Genomic DNA, 18,245 nt, shown 5'->3' with positions numbered 1-18,245 from the left:
AGCCCCAGATAGGGTGAGTATTTCCAGATCTTCCTATCTTCTTACCCTTGCTGTATGACCAACCCCCTCGATATCAAAAGGCAGCAGATCACGCCACCCCAAAATATGCCTCTTTGACATTAGGACTATTTTAAGATGGTTTTTTTGAGGTAGGCTCCACACCCAAATTGGGGCTTGAACTCATGGCTCTGAGATCAAGAGTCTGTCCTCTACTGGCTAAGCCAGCTAAGCCAGCCAGGTGCCCCCGCTTAAGCTGATTATCTTTGAGAAACAGCAGACACAGAGGGGAAGTTCTAGAAACAGAGTAGAAGTTACCCTTTTATAAGAGAAATTTACATTTATAAAGAAAATCTCCATTCAGTCCCCTCCTGGACATAATAAATTTCTTCAGGGAGCTGACAAATTTGCCCATGTTCCTAAACAGAGAATTAGATACCTCAGTGCAACTACTGAATTTATTTTAGTGCTAGCCATGTCCTTCTGGAAATAAAGGTTTTGACCTTGACTTTCCTCTTCCTTGTGATTAAAAGTGTTTTACACGGAACCAATGGGAAAGCAGGCACAAGCCCATTGGATACTTACACCGTACAGTGACTCGCACCACACAGCTTTCCTTCCCAGCCTCGTTGCCCGCCGTGCACTGGTAGAGCCCAGAGGACGACATGGTGAGATTGTGCAGCAGAACTCGTCCAGGGTTACCGTAGTCTACACACAAGCAGAAGGGATGACTGTAATCCTCTTAGTCACAGGGTCTCTGTCTACTGCTCACCTCACTGCGTCACTGACCTAAGATTCTCTAATACAGTGTGGAAGGATGAGATGATCGATTTTTTTGGAATGTGGAAAGGAAGGTGAACGTTCTTTGAAACTGCACATCCTCTAGACTTAACAGAAGACTGGGAATGTGGGAGGGACAGTAAGCACCGTAATTAGCTATCATGGATACCCGGTACCTCTCTCCCTTGCTTCTTCTGCCGCTTTTATGTGCCATTTGAGGAAAGAAATGACAGGTGTTATTTTGTTTGTTTGTTTGTTTGTTTTCTGTCCAGGTTGATGGATGAAAAATAGAAGCTCAAAGAGGTTCAGCAGTGCGTTCAAGGTCACGTGGTGAGTGCTGACCAAACGAGACTCCGAGTTCACGGCTAGAGTACCATTCTGTTATCTCAGCAGACTGGTGGAGGGATGACTTACCAATCCTGGACTTGGGAGGGAGACGCTCATCCTCTCCCTCCTTCTCCCGGAGTCGCTGCCAGTAATACATGATGGGCTTTGTGCCAGAGGCTGACTCACACTGCAGAGTCACGTCACTTCCTTCTGTCAGCTCTCCTTCCAGCTCGCATTTGGGCTTTGATGGTCTCACTGGCAAAAGGAAAAAGCTTCAAAGATCGCCAAACACCCGATTCAGTGGAAGAACCGTGTCCTGTTGAGCTGTTTCTCTAGCGGCCTGTTACGGTCCACTTCTGAGTGGGTCTTTTGGTACGTAACCATGCTTTACAGCACCCCCAAAATACACCCTCCTCCACACACATACACCCAATCCCAGCGCCTTTTGCTGGTGCCACTGTAATTTTCAGAGGCTGCCTCGGAAACTCCCTCGTCCCTTCTCAAGACACTTTTCAAAGTTGAGTGTGATTTTATGAATACTGAAACAGGGACAGAAACCCATTAACTTGGATGCAATTAAATAGAACTTAGTAGCTTTTGCTGCCAGAAACCAGAAATGGAGTTGAATCGTATCTGAGAGATGTAAGGTAAATATAAGAATGCCATTTAAACACGAGAGGATATTTAAACTTTGTAAGTGGGCTCCCATGGAAAATCGTGATTATTCTTTCTTCTTTTATTATGTCTAAAATATAGAACGTACTTCTTCCCAGGAAACTGGACTATGGGGCATTTGGCTGTTCCTCACAGAGACTGCATTAATGAGATGAGGTGTTTACCTTGGCACTCTAGCTTACCTAAGACTTTCAAGATGACATGACTCCACACGTAGCGCCCCGAATTCTTCACCTTGCAGCTGTACCGGCCCTCATCGCTGGGCTTCAGAGGCTCAATCTGCAGGGAGGCGTCTCCTGCCAGGAAATTAGAAGCAAAGGCCACTCGGCCCTTCTGCTCCTCGGTCAGGTTACTGTAGACATGACGGCTGGAATAAGTGATCACCTGGGGGACAGACCAAGGCAGGGTGTCAAGCAGTACGGCTCTCGGCCTTCATCTTTTGCTGATGTCAAGATGAGGAAAGGGAACACTCCTAATGGAAGAAAGCAGTCACGCCCAAAGCTGATTTCTAAGGGTCAAGAGACCCTTTGTTCTAAATGAAGTTAAAAGTATGACATGTTGGGGCGCCCGGGTGGCTCAGTGGGTTAAAGCCTCTGCTTTCTGCTCAGGTCATGATCCCAGGGTCCTGGATCAAGCCCCGAGTTGGGATCTCTGCTTAGCAAGGAGCCTGCTTCCTCCTCTCTCTCTCTCCCTTTGCCTGCCTCTCTGCCTACTTGTGATCTCTCTCTGACAAATAAATAAATAAAATCTTAAAAAAAAATAAAATCTTTTTTTTTAAGATTTTATTTATTTATTTGTCAGAGAGAGATCACAAGTAGGCAGAGAGGCAGGCAAAGAGAGAGAGAGAGAGGAGGAAGCAGGCTCCCCGCCAAGCAGAGAGCCCGATGCGGGGCTCGATCCCAGGACCCTGAGATCAAGACCTGAGCCGAAAGCAGAGGTTTAACCCACTGAGCCACCCAGGCGCCCCCCAAAAAAAGATTTTAAAAGTACGACATGTTTGTCTAGGCCTCCTTCTCCTTCCCAAGATAATACCTCTTTTTGTGTGTGCAGCATTTTAATTACAAAATAGTAATTGTTTCATTAAATGCTCAGAGCCATTTCATTTCGTAGTAAGGGATTTTTGCATTTGAATTACATGTTCAGTGAAGTTCACACAGCTAAGTCAAGGGAGGAAGGGAATGCACAATAAATGCATATAAGAGTATCAAGAGTTGGGGGCGCCTGGGTGGCTCAGTGGGTTAAAGCCTCTGCCTTCAGCTCAGGTCATGATCTCAGGGTCCTGGGATCAAGCCCCACATTGGGCTCCCTGCTCGACGGGAAGCCTGCTTCCTCCTTTCTCTCTCCCTGCCTCTCTGCCTACTTGTGGTCTCTCTGTGTCAAATAAATACATAAATCTTTAAAAAAACAACAACAACAACAAAAGAGTATCAAGAGTTGGCTGTGAGGAGATTTGGCAGAAAAGGATGGAGAGGAGATCTACCTTCCCCTGGCACACCCCCTCCTTTTTTTTCTTTTTGAGAGAGCAAGCACGCAGCCTCTACACCCAGCCCAGTGCAGAGCCCAACACAGAGCTTGATTACACCACCTTGAGATCATGACCTCAGCTGGAATCAAGAGTCAGATGCTCAACAGACGGAGCCACCCAGGTGTCCCTCCCCTGCATACCCTTTCTGACTTTTTAATTTCCTACCACCTGCATGTGAGCTCTTCAAAATACGCTACACTTCTTTTGCTCAGCACTTTTACACCTGGTTTACTTCTCACATAGTGTTTTTGCAAGTTAAGTAGTTCCTCCCCTTCTCTGTGGTTTCACTTCGCGTGGTTTCAGTACCCAAGGTCCAGAAGAAGCAGATGATCCTCCTTCTACCATATTGTCAGAAGGCCAGCTGTGTGATAACACCGTGCACAATGCCTGTGTCGTCTCCCCACGCTCTGTCTCATCACAGAGGCACTGTATCATCTCACATCACCAGGCAAAGGGTGGGTATGGTACGATAAGATTTTGAAGAAGAGAAAAACCACATTCTCATAATTTTTAAATTATTTTATTAATTATTCTTAATTTCTTACTGTTCTGAATTTATTTATTTATTTTTTAAAAGATCTTACTTACTTGACAGACGAGATCACAAGTAGACAGAGAGGCAGGCAGAGAGAGAGGGGAAGCAGGCTTCCCACCAACCAGAGAGCCCAATGCGGGGCTCCATCCCAGGACCCTGGGACCATGACCTGAGCCAAAGGCAGAGGCTTTAACCCACTGAGCCACCCAGGTGCCCCTGTGCCTAATTTATAAATTAAACATTACCATAGGTATATACGTATAAAAGAAACATAGTATATATAGGATTTGGTACTATTCATGGTTTCAGGCATCCAGGAGGGCTTTTGGAACATATCCTGCACAGATAAGAGGGTAATACTGTAGGCATTATCCCCAATTCTCAGGCAAGTAGCAGAACCGGGATTTGAAAATAACCATCTAAGGCCATTTAGTTCATGGTCCCGGTATACCAGTTACCTCCCACTTCCTGTGGCCATCTGCATTCATTACACAGCTCATTAAGTCCTCTTCCAGAAAGTTTAGAAATGAAGGTGGAAAAGTGACACTATAAAATCAATCTATTTTGTTCTTTTTTTTTTTTTTAAAGAATTTATTTATTTATTTGACAGAGAGAGAGGGAGATCACAAGTAGGCAGAGAGGCAGGCAGTGGGGGGGGGCAGGAAGCAGGCTCCCTGCTGAGCAGAGAGCCCGATGTGGGCCTCGATCTCAGGACCCTGAGATCATGACCTGAGCCAAAGGCAGAGGCTTAACCCACTGAGCCATCCAGGTACCCCAATCTGTTTTGTTCTTACAAAAGCTTGGAGTCCAGTCGAAGGGCCTGGAAGAGTTAAAAAGAGTAGAAGTCAACGCTTAAAATTCAGGTCTGATACCGAGGACTTCATTGTTCGGCTTTCCTTTTGGGGGGCTTCACTGCCGATTAGTAAGAGGAAGTCAGATGGGAAAAAATTATATCCCTTCCTACCATAAAATACGTATGAGATCATGTCTTTGTTTTCCCAGGCAGGGACACCAAAGTTTAGATTACTCTAACAACAACAACATCCTGGAGCGCCTGCCTGGCTCAACGGATACAGCATGCCAGTCTTGATCTTGGGATTGTGTTTGAAAGCCCCACTTTGGGAATGGAGCCTACTTAAAAAGTAATAATAATAACCTCGAGTATTAGTGAAATTTCATCTGCCTGCATCATAGCCTATAGGTTTGGAGGGTTTTTTTAGATTTTTAAATTTATTTTTTTCAGAGTAAGAGATCAAGCAAGTGTGAGTGGGGTGAGGGGCAGAGGGAGAAGCAGACTCCCCACTGATGAGGACCCTGGGATCATGACCTGAGCTGAAGGCAGATCTTAACCAACTGAGTCACCCGGGTGCTCTAGCCTACGTAGTTCTGGAATCTTCCCTGGTTCTGTGTGTCCATCACCTCACTCCTATTAGTCACAAAAACTGTGCTGTTCTGGTCCACCAAGACTTCAAGCTATACAACTTCAGCTTTGGGCGTTCTGCCACTCAGCATATTCTTAAACTCGTTTGATTTTAAATGTCAGCAAACATTTATGGGACGACTGCTTCCCATCAAGTCACAGGGAAGCTATTCAGATGAGTAAAACCCTCTTCCTGTCTTCAAGTAATTTATAATCTAATGGGATTAGCAAGGAGCGAAGTATAAACATAGAAAAAGGATTAATTAACTTGAAATAGTATCAGAGAGAATGTCCCAGAAAAATTGGAGGCATTTGAGTTAGGCTTTGAAAGACAAGCAGACTCAATGAGAGATGATAAAGTCAGGGAGAAGAAGGCTGCAGGGAGCATTCCAGATACACAGAAGGACACTAAAAACAGGCGCACGAGCATTCGGGAGTCTCCCGAGCACATTTCTGGCTGCAGCTGTTCAAATTGTTTCCCTCTGCTCAAGTCCTTAACCCCATCCTCAATGACGTGACACCCTGCAACACATCAGATGCTTTCCTGAAAAGATCTGAACCCAGCCAATATAATGTCCATCAGATCTCTCTCAATTACATCAAAATTCTTCAGTATCATCCATTTTGCCTTCACCATCTTTCTTTCTTTCTTCCTTTTTAAAGATTTTATTTATTTATTTGACCAAGAGAGATCACAAGTAGGCATAGAGGCAGGCAGAGAGAGAGAGGAGGAAGCAGGCTCCCTGTTGAGCAGAGAGCCCGATGTGGGGTCGATGCCAGGACCCTGAGATCATGATCTGAGCGGAAGGCAGAGGCTTAACCTACTGAGCCACCCAGGCGCCCCACCCTCACCATCTTTCTAACAAATGTGTTTTTTCTTTTCTCTTCATGCTCTTTTTCATTGGCAAATTATTTATTGAGCTCACAGGCCAGAGTACTGTGCCAGGTGCTAGAAAACAAGCAGGGATAAGACACAGCTCTGGCCCTATGAACCTCACAGTCTTTGGGGGATAGCGGGGAGAGGTGAGATGGGGGAGAAGAAAGTAAGAGAAAAGTAAAGGTAGACATTGTAGCTGATAATCAATTTAAGACATTTTCCGTATCCAGCTTGGCCCACTCCCTTCAAGAGCACCGCTGCTGTGATAGTTCTCATATCCTTATCTCTATCCTGACTCAGTCTTGAACTCTGGTTTACCACTTCCAGCGGCCTGGCAGTAGTGTAATTCTGCCCACTCCGATCTACCTTACATCACGATGTAAGTGGACGCTAAGTTAACACTAACGTAAAACTCACATCAGCTCTTTTCCAGCTCAGAACTCTTCAGTGGTTCCCTGCTACCTCTCTGAGTGAGGACCGGATTCAGTCTATAGTTCTCGGCAGTGACTTCTGCGTTACCTTCCCAGTCCCATTTCCTCTTTTGTCCACCTCCCTGCGCACCGTCAGATAACACTGCCTCCCTTTCTTTAATATGATTCATGCCTTCTTGTACTCAATGCCTTTGCCCACTGCGTTTTTCCATAGAGAAACTCCTTTTTCCTCCATCTCTTGACATGAAGAACTCCTATTCATTCTTTTTGGGTGCCTGGGTGGCTCAGTCGGTTAAGTGTCCAACTCTTGATTTCAGCTCAGGTCATCATCTCGGGGGCATGAGATCAAGCCCCATGGTGGGTTCCATGCTCAGCAGGGAGTTTGCTTAATTCTCTCCCTCTGCCCCTCTCCCCACACCTTCTCTCTCTCTCTCTCCCTCCACATCTCCCTCTCAAATAAATAAATAAATCTTCAAAAAAAATAATTATTTCCTTTCATTCTTCTAAGTCCCAAATCAATGTTAACCTCTTACAAAACCTTCCCGGTTATGACACTCAAGGCTAATGGCCTCTTCCCTCCCCCCTCCCAGCTCTTTGCATCTTTGCAGCATTTTTATGAGAGGAAAAACAGTGAAAGACTTGGGCACATAGATTGCTAGATCCCCTTCCTATAATGCTGGATGCGGACCAGGAGACCCTTGGGACATTCTGGTTATATATATGTCTATTGCCCTTAATTGTCTTTGGCTAGGCTATAATGCAATTCTGCAAGCCTTTATTGAATACACATTTACTGAAAACATACTCCATGCTTAGCACTGCGCTAGAGATGATATCAATACAAAGAAAATTGTTTGGGGGCGCCTGGGTGCTCAGTGGGTTAAAGCCTCTGCCTTCGGCTCAGGTCATGGTCCCAGGGCCTGCTTCCTCCTTTCTCTGCCTGCCTTTCCTGCCTACTTGTGATCTCTGTCTGTCAGAAAAATAAATAAAATTAAAAAAGAAAAAAAAGAAAAAATTGTTTTAAGAAAGTGTTGAGGGCCAGGACGTGCCACCCAGAATAAGCCACTTTGCATGTGCATAAGAATTTCAAATGCTAAAGGCATTTGAGTTCTTGAAGTTGCTTGACTTCAAAGCAGAGCCTCCTCTAAGAACTTAAGTGTAATAAATCCCCTCCTGAGAACAACTCTAATCTTCTCTTCTAGGAGACCAGAAATCAGCACCACACCCAGACAGACAAGATCACAGGCTCACATATCTTGCATTTGTTCTTCTAAGGGCCAGTTTATCTTCCTCAAAGGTCATTTGTTTTTCCCTAAGCGTCCTTCCTCCTGTCCCCTGTCCCCGACTAAGTTAGGTATGTAGCCCAAATTCTAGCCACCCCTTGGAGTTACTCATCTGTGGGTACTTATTCTCGCACGTTACCTACATGGTACACAGAAGTGAATAGACTTCTGTTTGTTTTTCTCCTATTAACTTTTCCCTTTGTTGTATACCTGAAACTAATATAATTGTTCTATGTCAAATATATCTCAGTAAAAATATTTTATAAATTTTTTCAAGAGAGAAAACAAACCAACTAACAAAAATCTGTCTTCTATTGGTCTAATTTACAGTGCCCCAGCTAGAAAACCTAGGGAAAGGGGAAAAGATATTCTTCCCCCCTCCTACAGTTTTAAAAGAAAACTTTTTTAAAAAAGGTAAAATTATGACTCTCATATACAAAGAAAATAAGCATGTGTCAAAGATTTTATTTAACTCATTAATAAATGATGGAACCAGAAAGATTTTACAACAGGCTCAAATGAAAATCGGGCAAAGACTTGTAGTCTCCTTTGGACAAAATTCCTTTGCATCTCTATACACAGGACCCACTGCCATGCTGTGGATATGGAAACAGGGACATCGCTATGGGCATTCCACAAGTTAATTTCTATTTCTGTAGAGATTAATATGTGAGGAAAATTAGATTGTAATTTATCTGGAAATTTGGAGTCTGAGCATGAAGACGATGTTTGGGAGGGACCTCCCTATGGTATACTGTATGGGGAGGGTGGAAGCAAGTGTTCAGATTTTGGTGGGGAGAGATCCTCTGTTGGTATGATTGGTATGACAGTAAGGGGAACTAGATTCCTTGAAGGCTGCTCCCCTCTGCCCCCCACCCCCCTACTGCCCCCTCCCTCAGCAGGTGGTTTCACAGTTCAGCTCTCTGGGTCTGTAAATGAGATTCCTGCTGGAGTACTGAGAAGAGCATTCGTTTCCTTCGGACTGGAATGAGGGCTGCCAGGGAAAAGGTAGCTAGCTTCACTGGGGCAGCACCATCGGCTGCTCCTGAAGTCCCAGATGAACTCTTCAAAGCCATTTTGCAGCAAATTGGTAAGCCTGACCAGTTAGAGACTGTTTAGAACCGAGAAGAGACGGTGGGAAGAAGAGGAGTGGTCCATCCACCTCCACCCGGAAGTAGAAATGCGGATAAAGGCTGGATTTGAATGTTAAGCTAAAAAGACCCAAGAGCGCAGTCATTTATTCAACAAATTTTGAGCCTCCACAATTTGCCAGCACCTGTTATAGGTGCCTGAGGAAGATCCGTGAACACAGCACGTGAAAATCCCAGTCCCTGGGGAGGATGCATTCTGGTGGCAGGAAACAGACACGGAAGAACACTGTGCGCTACAACTGACAATACTACGAAAATAACAGAGCAGGGAAGGGGGTGGTAGTCCAGGGGGGCAAACTGCAGTTTAAATAAGGTGGTCAAAGTAGACCTCGCTGCAAGGAGACGCTGAACTAGCTTTGGGGAAAGAGAGTTCTTTTTTTTTTTTTTTTTTTAGATTTTATTTATTTATTTGACAGGCAGAGATCACAAGTAGGCAGAGAGGCAGGCAGAGAGAGAGAGAGAGAGGAGGAAGCAGGCTCCCTGCCGAGCAGAGAGCCCGATGCGTGGCTTGATCCGAGGTCCCCGAGATCATGACCCGAGCCGAAGACAGACGCTTTAACCCACTGAGCCACCCAGGCGCCCTGGGAAAGAGAGTTCTAAGCGAAGAAAAGAGGCAGAGCAGAAGCCCTAAGGTGGAAGCACGCCTTGGCGTGTTTGAGGAAAGTCAGAGAGGCCAGGGCGCTGGAGTAAGCCAGGCAGATAGCAAATGAGGTCAGGGAGTGGGGCCAGATCGGGGCTGGGCCTCCGGGCCATTGTGAAGATGATGGTTTTCACTCTGCGGGAAGTGGGGGCTTTAGAGGATTTTGAGCAGAAGAGTGTCATGATATGATTTGTTTTGAGAATAGGCTGTAGGAGACCAAAAACGGAAACAGGAAGACCAGTCAAGAGGCTGTTGGAGTCGGGGCGCCTGGGTGGCTCAGTTGTTAGGTGTCTGCCTTCGACCCAGGTCATGATCCCTGCTTCCTGGAAGTGAGCTCTGAGTTGGGCTCCCTGCTCAGCGGGGACCCTGCTTCGCCCTCGCCCTTGCCCCTCCCCCTGCTTATTCTCTCTCTGTCAAATAAATCATCTCTTTTAAAAAATTGTGTACTTGTGGTATGAGAGAAAGAGAGGAGTCCAGGGCCACTCTCATGTTGGGGTGGGGGCCTATGAGAAGAGAGAGGAGCTACCAACCCGGAGAGAAGACAGAGCTGAGGAGGCTTGAAGCCGGACGGAGTGTGCAGGGTGAGGCTGATCAGAAGCTTAGTTCTGGGCTTCCTACATGTGAGACTACCTGTCCAATAGCCAGAGGCATGGGGTAAAGCACTTGCATATACATGTGCTGGATATTCAAGAGGGAGGCCTGGAAATACGGGTTTGGGAATTCTAAGCTTGTGGATGGTATTTAAAGACCCGAGACTAGATAAGATTCCCCGATGGCACCAATATAGACATTAAGAAAAGGAGGGTTAAATGAGACTCTCCAAAGAGTGGGTGTCTAAACACAAAGACAGAACTCATCAAAATACCACCGACAGGGTGGCTCAGTGGGTTAAGCCTCTGCCTTGGGCTCAGGTCATGATCTCAGGGTCCTGGGATGGAGCCCCGCATGGGGCTCTCCGCTCATGGGGAGGCCTGCTTCCCCCCTCCCCTCTCTGCCTGCTTGTGATCTTTCTCTGTCAAATAAATAAATAAAATCTTAAAAAAAAAAATATCACCAGGGGGCCTGGGTAGCTCAGTGGGTTAAAGCCTCTGCTTTCGGCTCGGGTCATGATCCCAGGGTCCTGGCTCGGCAGGAAGCCTGCTTCCCGCCCCCCAACCCCTCTGCCTGCCTCTCTGCCTACTTGTGATCTCTGTCTGTTAGATAAATAAACAAAATCTTAAAAAAAAAAAAAAAACCACCAACCTCAGAGTAAAACTGTTGACTGTCCTCTCTTTAGCGGACTCTTCAAGTCCAGCCTTTGCTCACATTTCCAGCTTTACCCCTGGATGACAACTCCTCTTCCTCCTACCCTCTCTTTCATAAAGACTCTGAAGTGCACCTTGAAACCACCCGCTGAGGGAGGAGACAGTAGGGAGATGGGGGCAAGGGGAGCAACCTTGAAGAGGTCTGATTACTCATTATCCTACAATCGAGGATCTCTCCCTACCCCAACCTGAACATTTGCACCCCAACCCATACACAATAGGGAGGTCCCTCCCAAACTTCATCTTCATGCAGAGGAATATTCTGGAAGGTACAGGAAATGCACGATTTCAGTCAAAGGTCCAGTGCTTAATCCCAGACAAAAGTTCTGTCTTGACTTTCTGCATTCGAGAGAAGCTGTGAATTCTTGGGTGGGGGTCAGAGGGAAAGAAAGGGATTTAGCTTTAGGAATTTGGAGTTGAGATCCTAGCTCTGAAATCTGTTTTGGGCAACGGACTTCAAAATCTCAAAGGCATAGAGCTCAGGTTTTCTGCAGCCAAGTTTAAGGTCTCATTTTTCCTCACATATTAAAAGAAAATGAGGACAACAATTCTTAGCTACCAACCTCACAGACTCCAAGTAAGAATTGTATAGAGCGGAAATCTGTGAAAGGACGTCATTCCTTTGCTCACTGACCATCTCGTGACTACTCTGGGCCAAGCACAGCCCTTGGCCCTGGACTTAGGAAAATATGCATTAGGCCTAGAAATGAAAATCCGCCAACACAATGCAATACTTCCAGTCGAGGAGTCCTGTTTTTATTTAACAAACACATATGTGTTATTTATTTTATGTGAGGCACTGTTCTAAATGCTTTATAAGTATTAACCCCTTGCATCAAAGAGAAAAAAAAAAACCCACGTCAGTGAGAAGTTCACAGTAAGATCAAGGAGATTAAGGAAGTGAGTCTCCCCAGCAAAATGCTTAGACTTAAGGGCATTCTTTTGTTTGATATTCTTTTTTAAAAGATTTATTTATTTATTTATTTGGCAGAGGGAGAGAGAGAGACAGACGAAAAGAGAGCACAAGCAGAGGGAGCGGGAAAGGGAGAAGCAGGCTTCCTGCTGAGCAGGGAGCCCGATCATAACCTGAGCCGAAGGCAGCAGCTTAACGACTGAGTCACCCAGGTGCCCGTTTGATAAATTCTTTAGAGAGGGCCTGGGATAAGGTCGGAACATATATCCTATTCTGAAACTGGCCCGGCAACAGTTTTTCCTGCTTGAGTGGGGGCGTTCTTTTCCAACCTCCGGGGTTCACAGACTCAACTGCATTTCCCATGGAGACTGGACATCCCAGGAAGGAGTTCTTGGGGCCTGGGAGAAGTTTCTTTCCTTTTCTTATTCCTCAAAGTGCAACCAGCCTCCTGTTCCCCAGTGTGGCCAGGGATCGGGAGCACAAAGGCAAAAGAAATGTAGATAAAATTAAATCTCCTTAACAACTTGCAGCACGTTGACAAATATTTAAGGAATGCAGACTACAACCCTCCTCCTGGAACTCCCAGTGGTCCTAAGGGTAATAAAGCCTTGCCAGAGGCAAAAGGCAACCCTAGCTCGACCACAGCCAGACCTCCAGGATGCTGGTTGTCTTCGTTAACATATGAAAATTCCTTTTGGAAACTTGCTTTCTCTCTGCCCCTCCCAATGTAAAAGTATACAGGCAATCACTCCTTACAATCCTGGGGCAGCTCGTTCTTTCTTTTTCAGAATGTTTTGTAAAAGATTCTATTTATTTATTTGAGAGAGGGAGAGAGAGCACAAGCAGGGCAAGCAGTAGGCAGAAGGAGAGGGAGAAGCAGGCTGAGCAGGGAGCAGGGTACAGGGCTCGATCCCCTGACCCTGGGATCATGACCCTAGCCGAAGCCGACTGAGCCAGGCAGGTGTTCCCAGTTAGCTCTTTCTGCCCCTGGGTCCAGTCCCTGTGCCCTTTTTTTTTTTTTTTGAAGATTTTATTTATTTATTTATTTGACAGAGAAACACAGTGAGAGAGAGGGAACACAAGCCCTCGGAGTGGGAGAGGGAGAGGGAGAAGCAGGCCTCCTGCTGAGCAGGGAGCCCCCATTCAGGGCTGGATCCCATCAAGGAACCTGAGCTGAAGGCAGACACCCAACGACTGAGCCACCCAGGTGCCCCCGGTCCCTGTGTTTTGATAAAAACCACCTTTTTGACACCAAAAACATCCGAAGAATTCTCTCTTTTTTTAAAGTAGGCTCCCGGCATAACACGGAGCCCCAAGAATTCTTTCTTAACCACTCGCTGCCAGACCCCACAACACATCAGCCCAGCACCATGTCTGAGGAATTTCCTTGTCCTACCTCACTGCTTTTTGTTTTTCTCCAATAAAACCTATGAACTCTGACCCAGGGGGAAAAAAAAAAGTACATTATTATTTTGCAAGTAATTTGATAGGGTTCCCAGCACCCGTGAAAGCTCCCGGCTCTGCTCCAGGAGTCTCAGACCAGGAAAAGCCAGGTCGCAGCCCTTCTGATACGGTATTTGTTTGTTTTACATGTGTGCAGGGTGTTCTTGGCCCCACATTTGTACTGGGTAGAAAGGATAGGTTTCTTGGGGCGGTGGAAGCAACTGCCGTAGAAATGCCAGCTCACTGGGACAATAGGGAGAGGAGGAAATATATTAGCAACAGAAAACAAACTAGAAGCTTTAGAGCTTACCTCCTCTTAACACTGAAAGGGGGGGCCTGATATTTGGAGGTAGGACACGTGAGGCGGGAATGCCTCACAGGTACTCAGTGAATGTTGCTTTCTGACTTTTTCATGTTACCTCGTAGCTGCATAATCATTACGAGGAAGTGAGTCTGTGCTTCCTAGGAAGAATGAAGAGATTCTAAACCAAAAATCAGTAAAGAGCTGGGAATTGGTTTTTTAATTTAATTTTTATCTTAAGTAAACTCTATGCCACATACGAGGCTCGAACTCATGACCCCAGAGATCAAGTCTCACGTTCTGGGGCGCCTGGGTGGCTCAGTGGGTTAAGCCTCTGCCTTTGGCTCATGTCATGATCTCAGGGTCCTGGGATCGAGCCCTGCATCGGGCTCTCTGCTCAGTGGGGCGCCTGCTTCCCCCTTCTCTCTCTGCCTGCCTCTCTGCCTACTTGTGATCTCTGTCTATCAAATAAATAAAATCTTTGAAAAAGAGTCTCACATTCTACCAACTGAACCAACCGGGCACCCCAAGAGCTGGGTAATTTTTAGGAATTTGGGGGTTTTGTGGGATTTGGGAAGTTGGTGAACCTTTTTGCTCTAGGGGATTTCTTTCTTATTCATGTTACTATTTGGACTAACATTTCATATTTTTGAAAGTCACATTTGACTTCGGAGAGACTGAGTAAGGTGTGGTCCACAGGAGACGCTGGCTGCTTTAAGTCCACTATAGAATAGGAGCTTTCCAGCTTTGAACAGACTTACACAAAGAAACTTAACATCCATGACCCAGCACGCACATGGGAGTGTACTAGACAACTGAAGTGTAAGTTTCAGGAAATAGCGTATGTGCAATACACTGATATTTTCCAGTCTGTGTTAAAGAAACAAACAAACAAACAAAAAACCCAGTCTGCTCGCTTAGAATCCACTACTGAGTCCTGACTGGAAAAAACGCTGCACCGGGGCACAGTGACTGAGAGTGAGTAAGCAGGGAAGTCACCGGGTTTACATTCAGGCAGGAGCCCCTCCACTTAGAGCTCTGCACTTTGGTCGGTTGGTTTACCTTTCTGAACCTTAAGTTCCTCGGTTGTAAAACGGGGGTAAGATACTTCATCGGGTTTTTGCTAGTAAGCCCTCACGATCGCTTTTATTAGGCTGGTTCCGGGAAGTCCCTAAGGTTTCCAAAATTGTCCCGCCCAGTACCCAGAGAACATAAGTCATTCCATGCATTTGTAGAGCAAAGCCCCCTAGCTGAAAGCCTCCATCTGTTTCCCATACTTGTGCACACACTGGACTAAAACTCAGCCCTCTGATGTTGGCACCTAAGGCCAGGGCAGCCTGGGCTGCGCCTCGTCTTTGGTCCCTGTCCTCGCATCTCTGAATAGCCTTGTCCCCAAGCTTGAGGTCCCTTGATTCTGAACAACACCCTCTGATGTGTCTTTGTCTTGGATCATGCAGTCTTCTCTCCTTTTGAAATGCCTCTCTTTTATTTTTGCTTCAGCAACACCTACACAGGCCTCAAGATCAAGCTCAAAGGCCACCTTCTGTGTATTAGCCTGTGTATTAGATCCCCGTGTAGAATCGCTGACTTCCTCCTGTGAGCCTCAGCCCTTTGGACATGGTCCCACCACAGCACCTAGTACATACAGGCAGGGCTGACTCCCAAGTGTTTTTCTCTCCTTCCCCCCAAATCTTGTCCCATTATTTAATGGGAAAAAAGGGGCCGGGGGAGACACCTAAGGTAAGTATTTAACATCTCTGGAAGGCAGATATTGTACAACTCCAAAATAATCTTACTATAATTAAGTAACCATTGCCTAACATGAGCATTTCACAGCATTTAGGACACAGGTTGGGGCTCAGTTCCAGCCTTGCAATTTGGCTCAGGTACCTGTGTGTCCCTTTGTCTTAGCTGTGGTTTTAATTCTAGGAAATGCAGAGGTGAGACGAAGCCCTTGCCCCAGGGTGGGGTGGGGGAGGGGGGTGATGGGAGAACAGTGAACATAAATTTAATCCTTTTGCAAACAAACAAAACATGAAGTCCGTAAATTGCCGCTGTCTGGGGCTGTGTGTCTTGTGACAGCCTGGTGGACCTGTTACTGACAGTTTTTTTTGTTTTGTTTTTGTTTTTTTAAAGATTTCATTTATTTATTTGACGAGAGAGATACAGTGAGGGAGGGAACACAAGCAGGGGGACTTCGAGAGGGAGAAGGACATAGAGCCTCACCAGCAGACTCTCAGCATGGAGCCGGGGGAGGCGGGTGGGTGGGTGTTGATCCCAGGAATCCAGAGATCATGACCTGAGCCAAAATCATGAGCCGGAAGCCCTTGATCAGGAGTTTTCTTGCTCAAGATCAAAGACTAGGGGGAAAGGAGAAGAGGAGGTGGCCAGAGGGATTTGGCACATAAATGAGAACATCTCTGCCCTAATTTCTCCACCCGAAAAATAGAGAGGAAAGGTCTCTGCTGTGTGTTCATGACTGACCCTGGGGGAGATGGTGGCTCTGACTTTGGAAAGTAAATGTGTTTCCATCCCTAGAACCAGGGGGAGAGCTCCAGAGTTCTAGAGGCCGGGCTATCTACCCAGGCTGAAATTCAAATATTCGCCAAACTGCCTACCCACCCCCAAATGGTCTCTGCATTTCTCAGCCTCCTAGACAAAAGGGAGGGAGCCAATTCTGCTCAGATTGAAATGCAAGGCTAACCTTGGGGTCTAGGTTATTGGCTAGCCTACCTTAGGCACCACATCCGGTCCAGCCCCTCCTGTATTTTCTCTCTCACCCTCACTCATTCCAAAAATGGTGGCAATTTACCCACTACATTTGTATATTACACCTTGATATCCCAGCTACCCATGACTATAGTGTAAGCCCCCACGTATAGTCTGAAATCGTCAACTGATCTTGCTTCTACTCAAGTCTCTTTTGAATCAGTGTGCGTCCACACAGGGCCAGGGTGATCGCCTAAGACACATCTATGTCCCTGTCGCTCCTAAAATCCTTCAAGAACTCCACAACAATTTAAGAAAGTATCTGAGCTTCCTAACCTGTTCCACAAGACCTTTTGTGTTCTGGTCCTGCAATCTCTGTGAGCTCACGTTTTGTACTCCACGTATGCTAGCTGCTCATGATTTCCCAGAACTTTGCAGCCTTTGTGTCTACGCTCTTGTGATTTCCTCAGTGCAATCGGGAAATTTCTATGAGCACTCAGATCAGCTGCGACTTCTTTACAGGAGCTGCCCTTGACCACCGCCCCCCCCCCCCCCCCGCACTTTTGGTCAATGGTGCCTCCTTCATATTCAGCTAGAACACTCTGCCTATTTCTATCATTATCTCTGTCACTTAGTTCTCAAGTTATGTCTTCACACAACTACCTCCTTCATGTGGATAGTGGGAATCCAGTATTTACTCAGTTTAACCTAAATTTATTTTGAGGGGCACGCGGGTGGCTCAGTCGGTTAAGCATCTGCCTCCGGCTCGGGTCATGATCCCAGGGTCCTGGGATCCAGCCTCACGTCGGGCTCCTTGCTCTTCGGGGAGCCTGCTTCTCCTGCTTCCTGCCGCTCCCCCTGCTTGTGCTCTCTCACTCTTTCTGACAAATTAATAAATAAATAAAATCCTTAAAAAAAATAAAAATAAATTTAAAAAATTGATTTTCGCTCTTTTAGAACTTGCAATAGTACCAAGCTTCTTCCAGCAATGGGGCCTTGGCACAACTGATTCTGTCTGGAATAGTTTTCTTCCCACATTCTCCTTATTTCCTACATAACACAGACTCTAATTTCAAATTATTTATGAAGGTAGCACAGCTGGCAGTTAACAGCCCAGGTACTGATATCACAGTGCCTCTTTTCAAATGGCACAATGAGTGACCTTAAGCCCTTTCCTCACTTTGTGTGTTGTGTCTGGGCACACGCTGTATGGGGTTCCTTATTTATAAAATGAGACTACTAATCCTAGTTATTAATCCTCCTGGATTAAGTTAAATGAGATACTACTATGTGCTAAATAGACTGCAACCCAGAACATAGCTTAATGTTTAAGGGCTCTCTACTTAAAAAAAAATTTTTGGTGTTTTTTCTTTTTCTTTCTTTTTTTTTTTTAAATTACTGAATGGCTTGGCACTGTAAGCTCCAGGGAGGCGGGGACTTTGCCATCTTCACTATTGTGTCCCAGTGCCTAGCTTGGTGTATATAGTATTTGCTAAATAAATCCATGCACTCTGAATGACCAAATAAATCCTGATCCTTACTTTGGAGCATTAATCGGAGACAAGTAGGGAACTGTGGCTGCTTAAAGCCATATCAGTGGCCTGCTTTAATCAGCAATGAACTTCTAAGTCTTATATTCACTTGGCTACATAAAAAAGCAACTCTCTTTTTCCTTTAGTTTAAATGAAAGCACTTGGGTGAAAGTTAGACGAGTGGAGGCATTCTTCTTAAATTTCTGTAAGAGGAACATGGCTCTTATTTACTTGATACAGAACAGAGAGTATCATATCTACAATTGACTGAGAATCTGCTGGAATAAAAACGCTCAGTTTAAGGTGACCTTGCTCTACGGAGAACAGAGAGTCTTAGGATGATGTACTGAGAACCAGATGACACCAGTATCAAAATGACAAAGTGATGTAGGAGCTGAAATC

The 18,245-nt window shown here is 45.8% G+C and overlaps 1 protein-coding gene across 1 annotated transcript in view; it reads right to left on the bottom strand.

Moving 5' to 3' along the window:
- Window positions 1-18,245, bottom strand: part of CLMP (CXADR like cell adhesion molecule) — a gene marked incomplete at its 3' end in the record, with an annotated part of 96,465 nt that overhangs the window by 1,904 nt on the left and 76,316 nt on the right. Inside the window, 3 exon segments of the mRNA XM_080815861.1 lie at window positions 583-705; window positions 1,192-1,359; window positions 1,962-2,163. Of these exon segments, the coding sequence (XP_080671987.1) occupies window positions 583-705; window positions 1,192-1,359; window positions 1,962-2,163 (493 nt within the window).

This window comes from Martes martes (assembly GCF_963455335.1).
Source record: "Martes martes genome assembly, chromosome: 10".
NCBI lineage: Eukaryota > Metazoa > Chordata > Mammalia > Carnivora > Mustelidae > Martes > Martes martes.
This window is presented reverse-complemented; position numbering and strand designations above follow the sequence as displayed.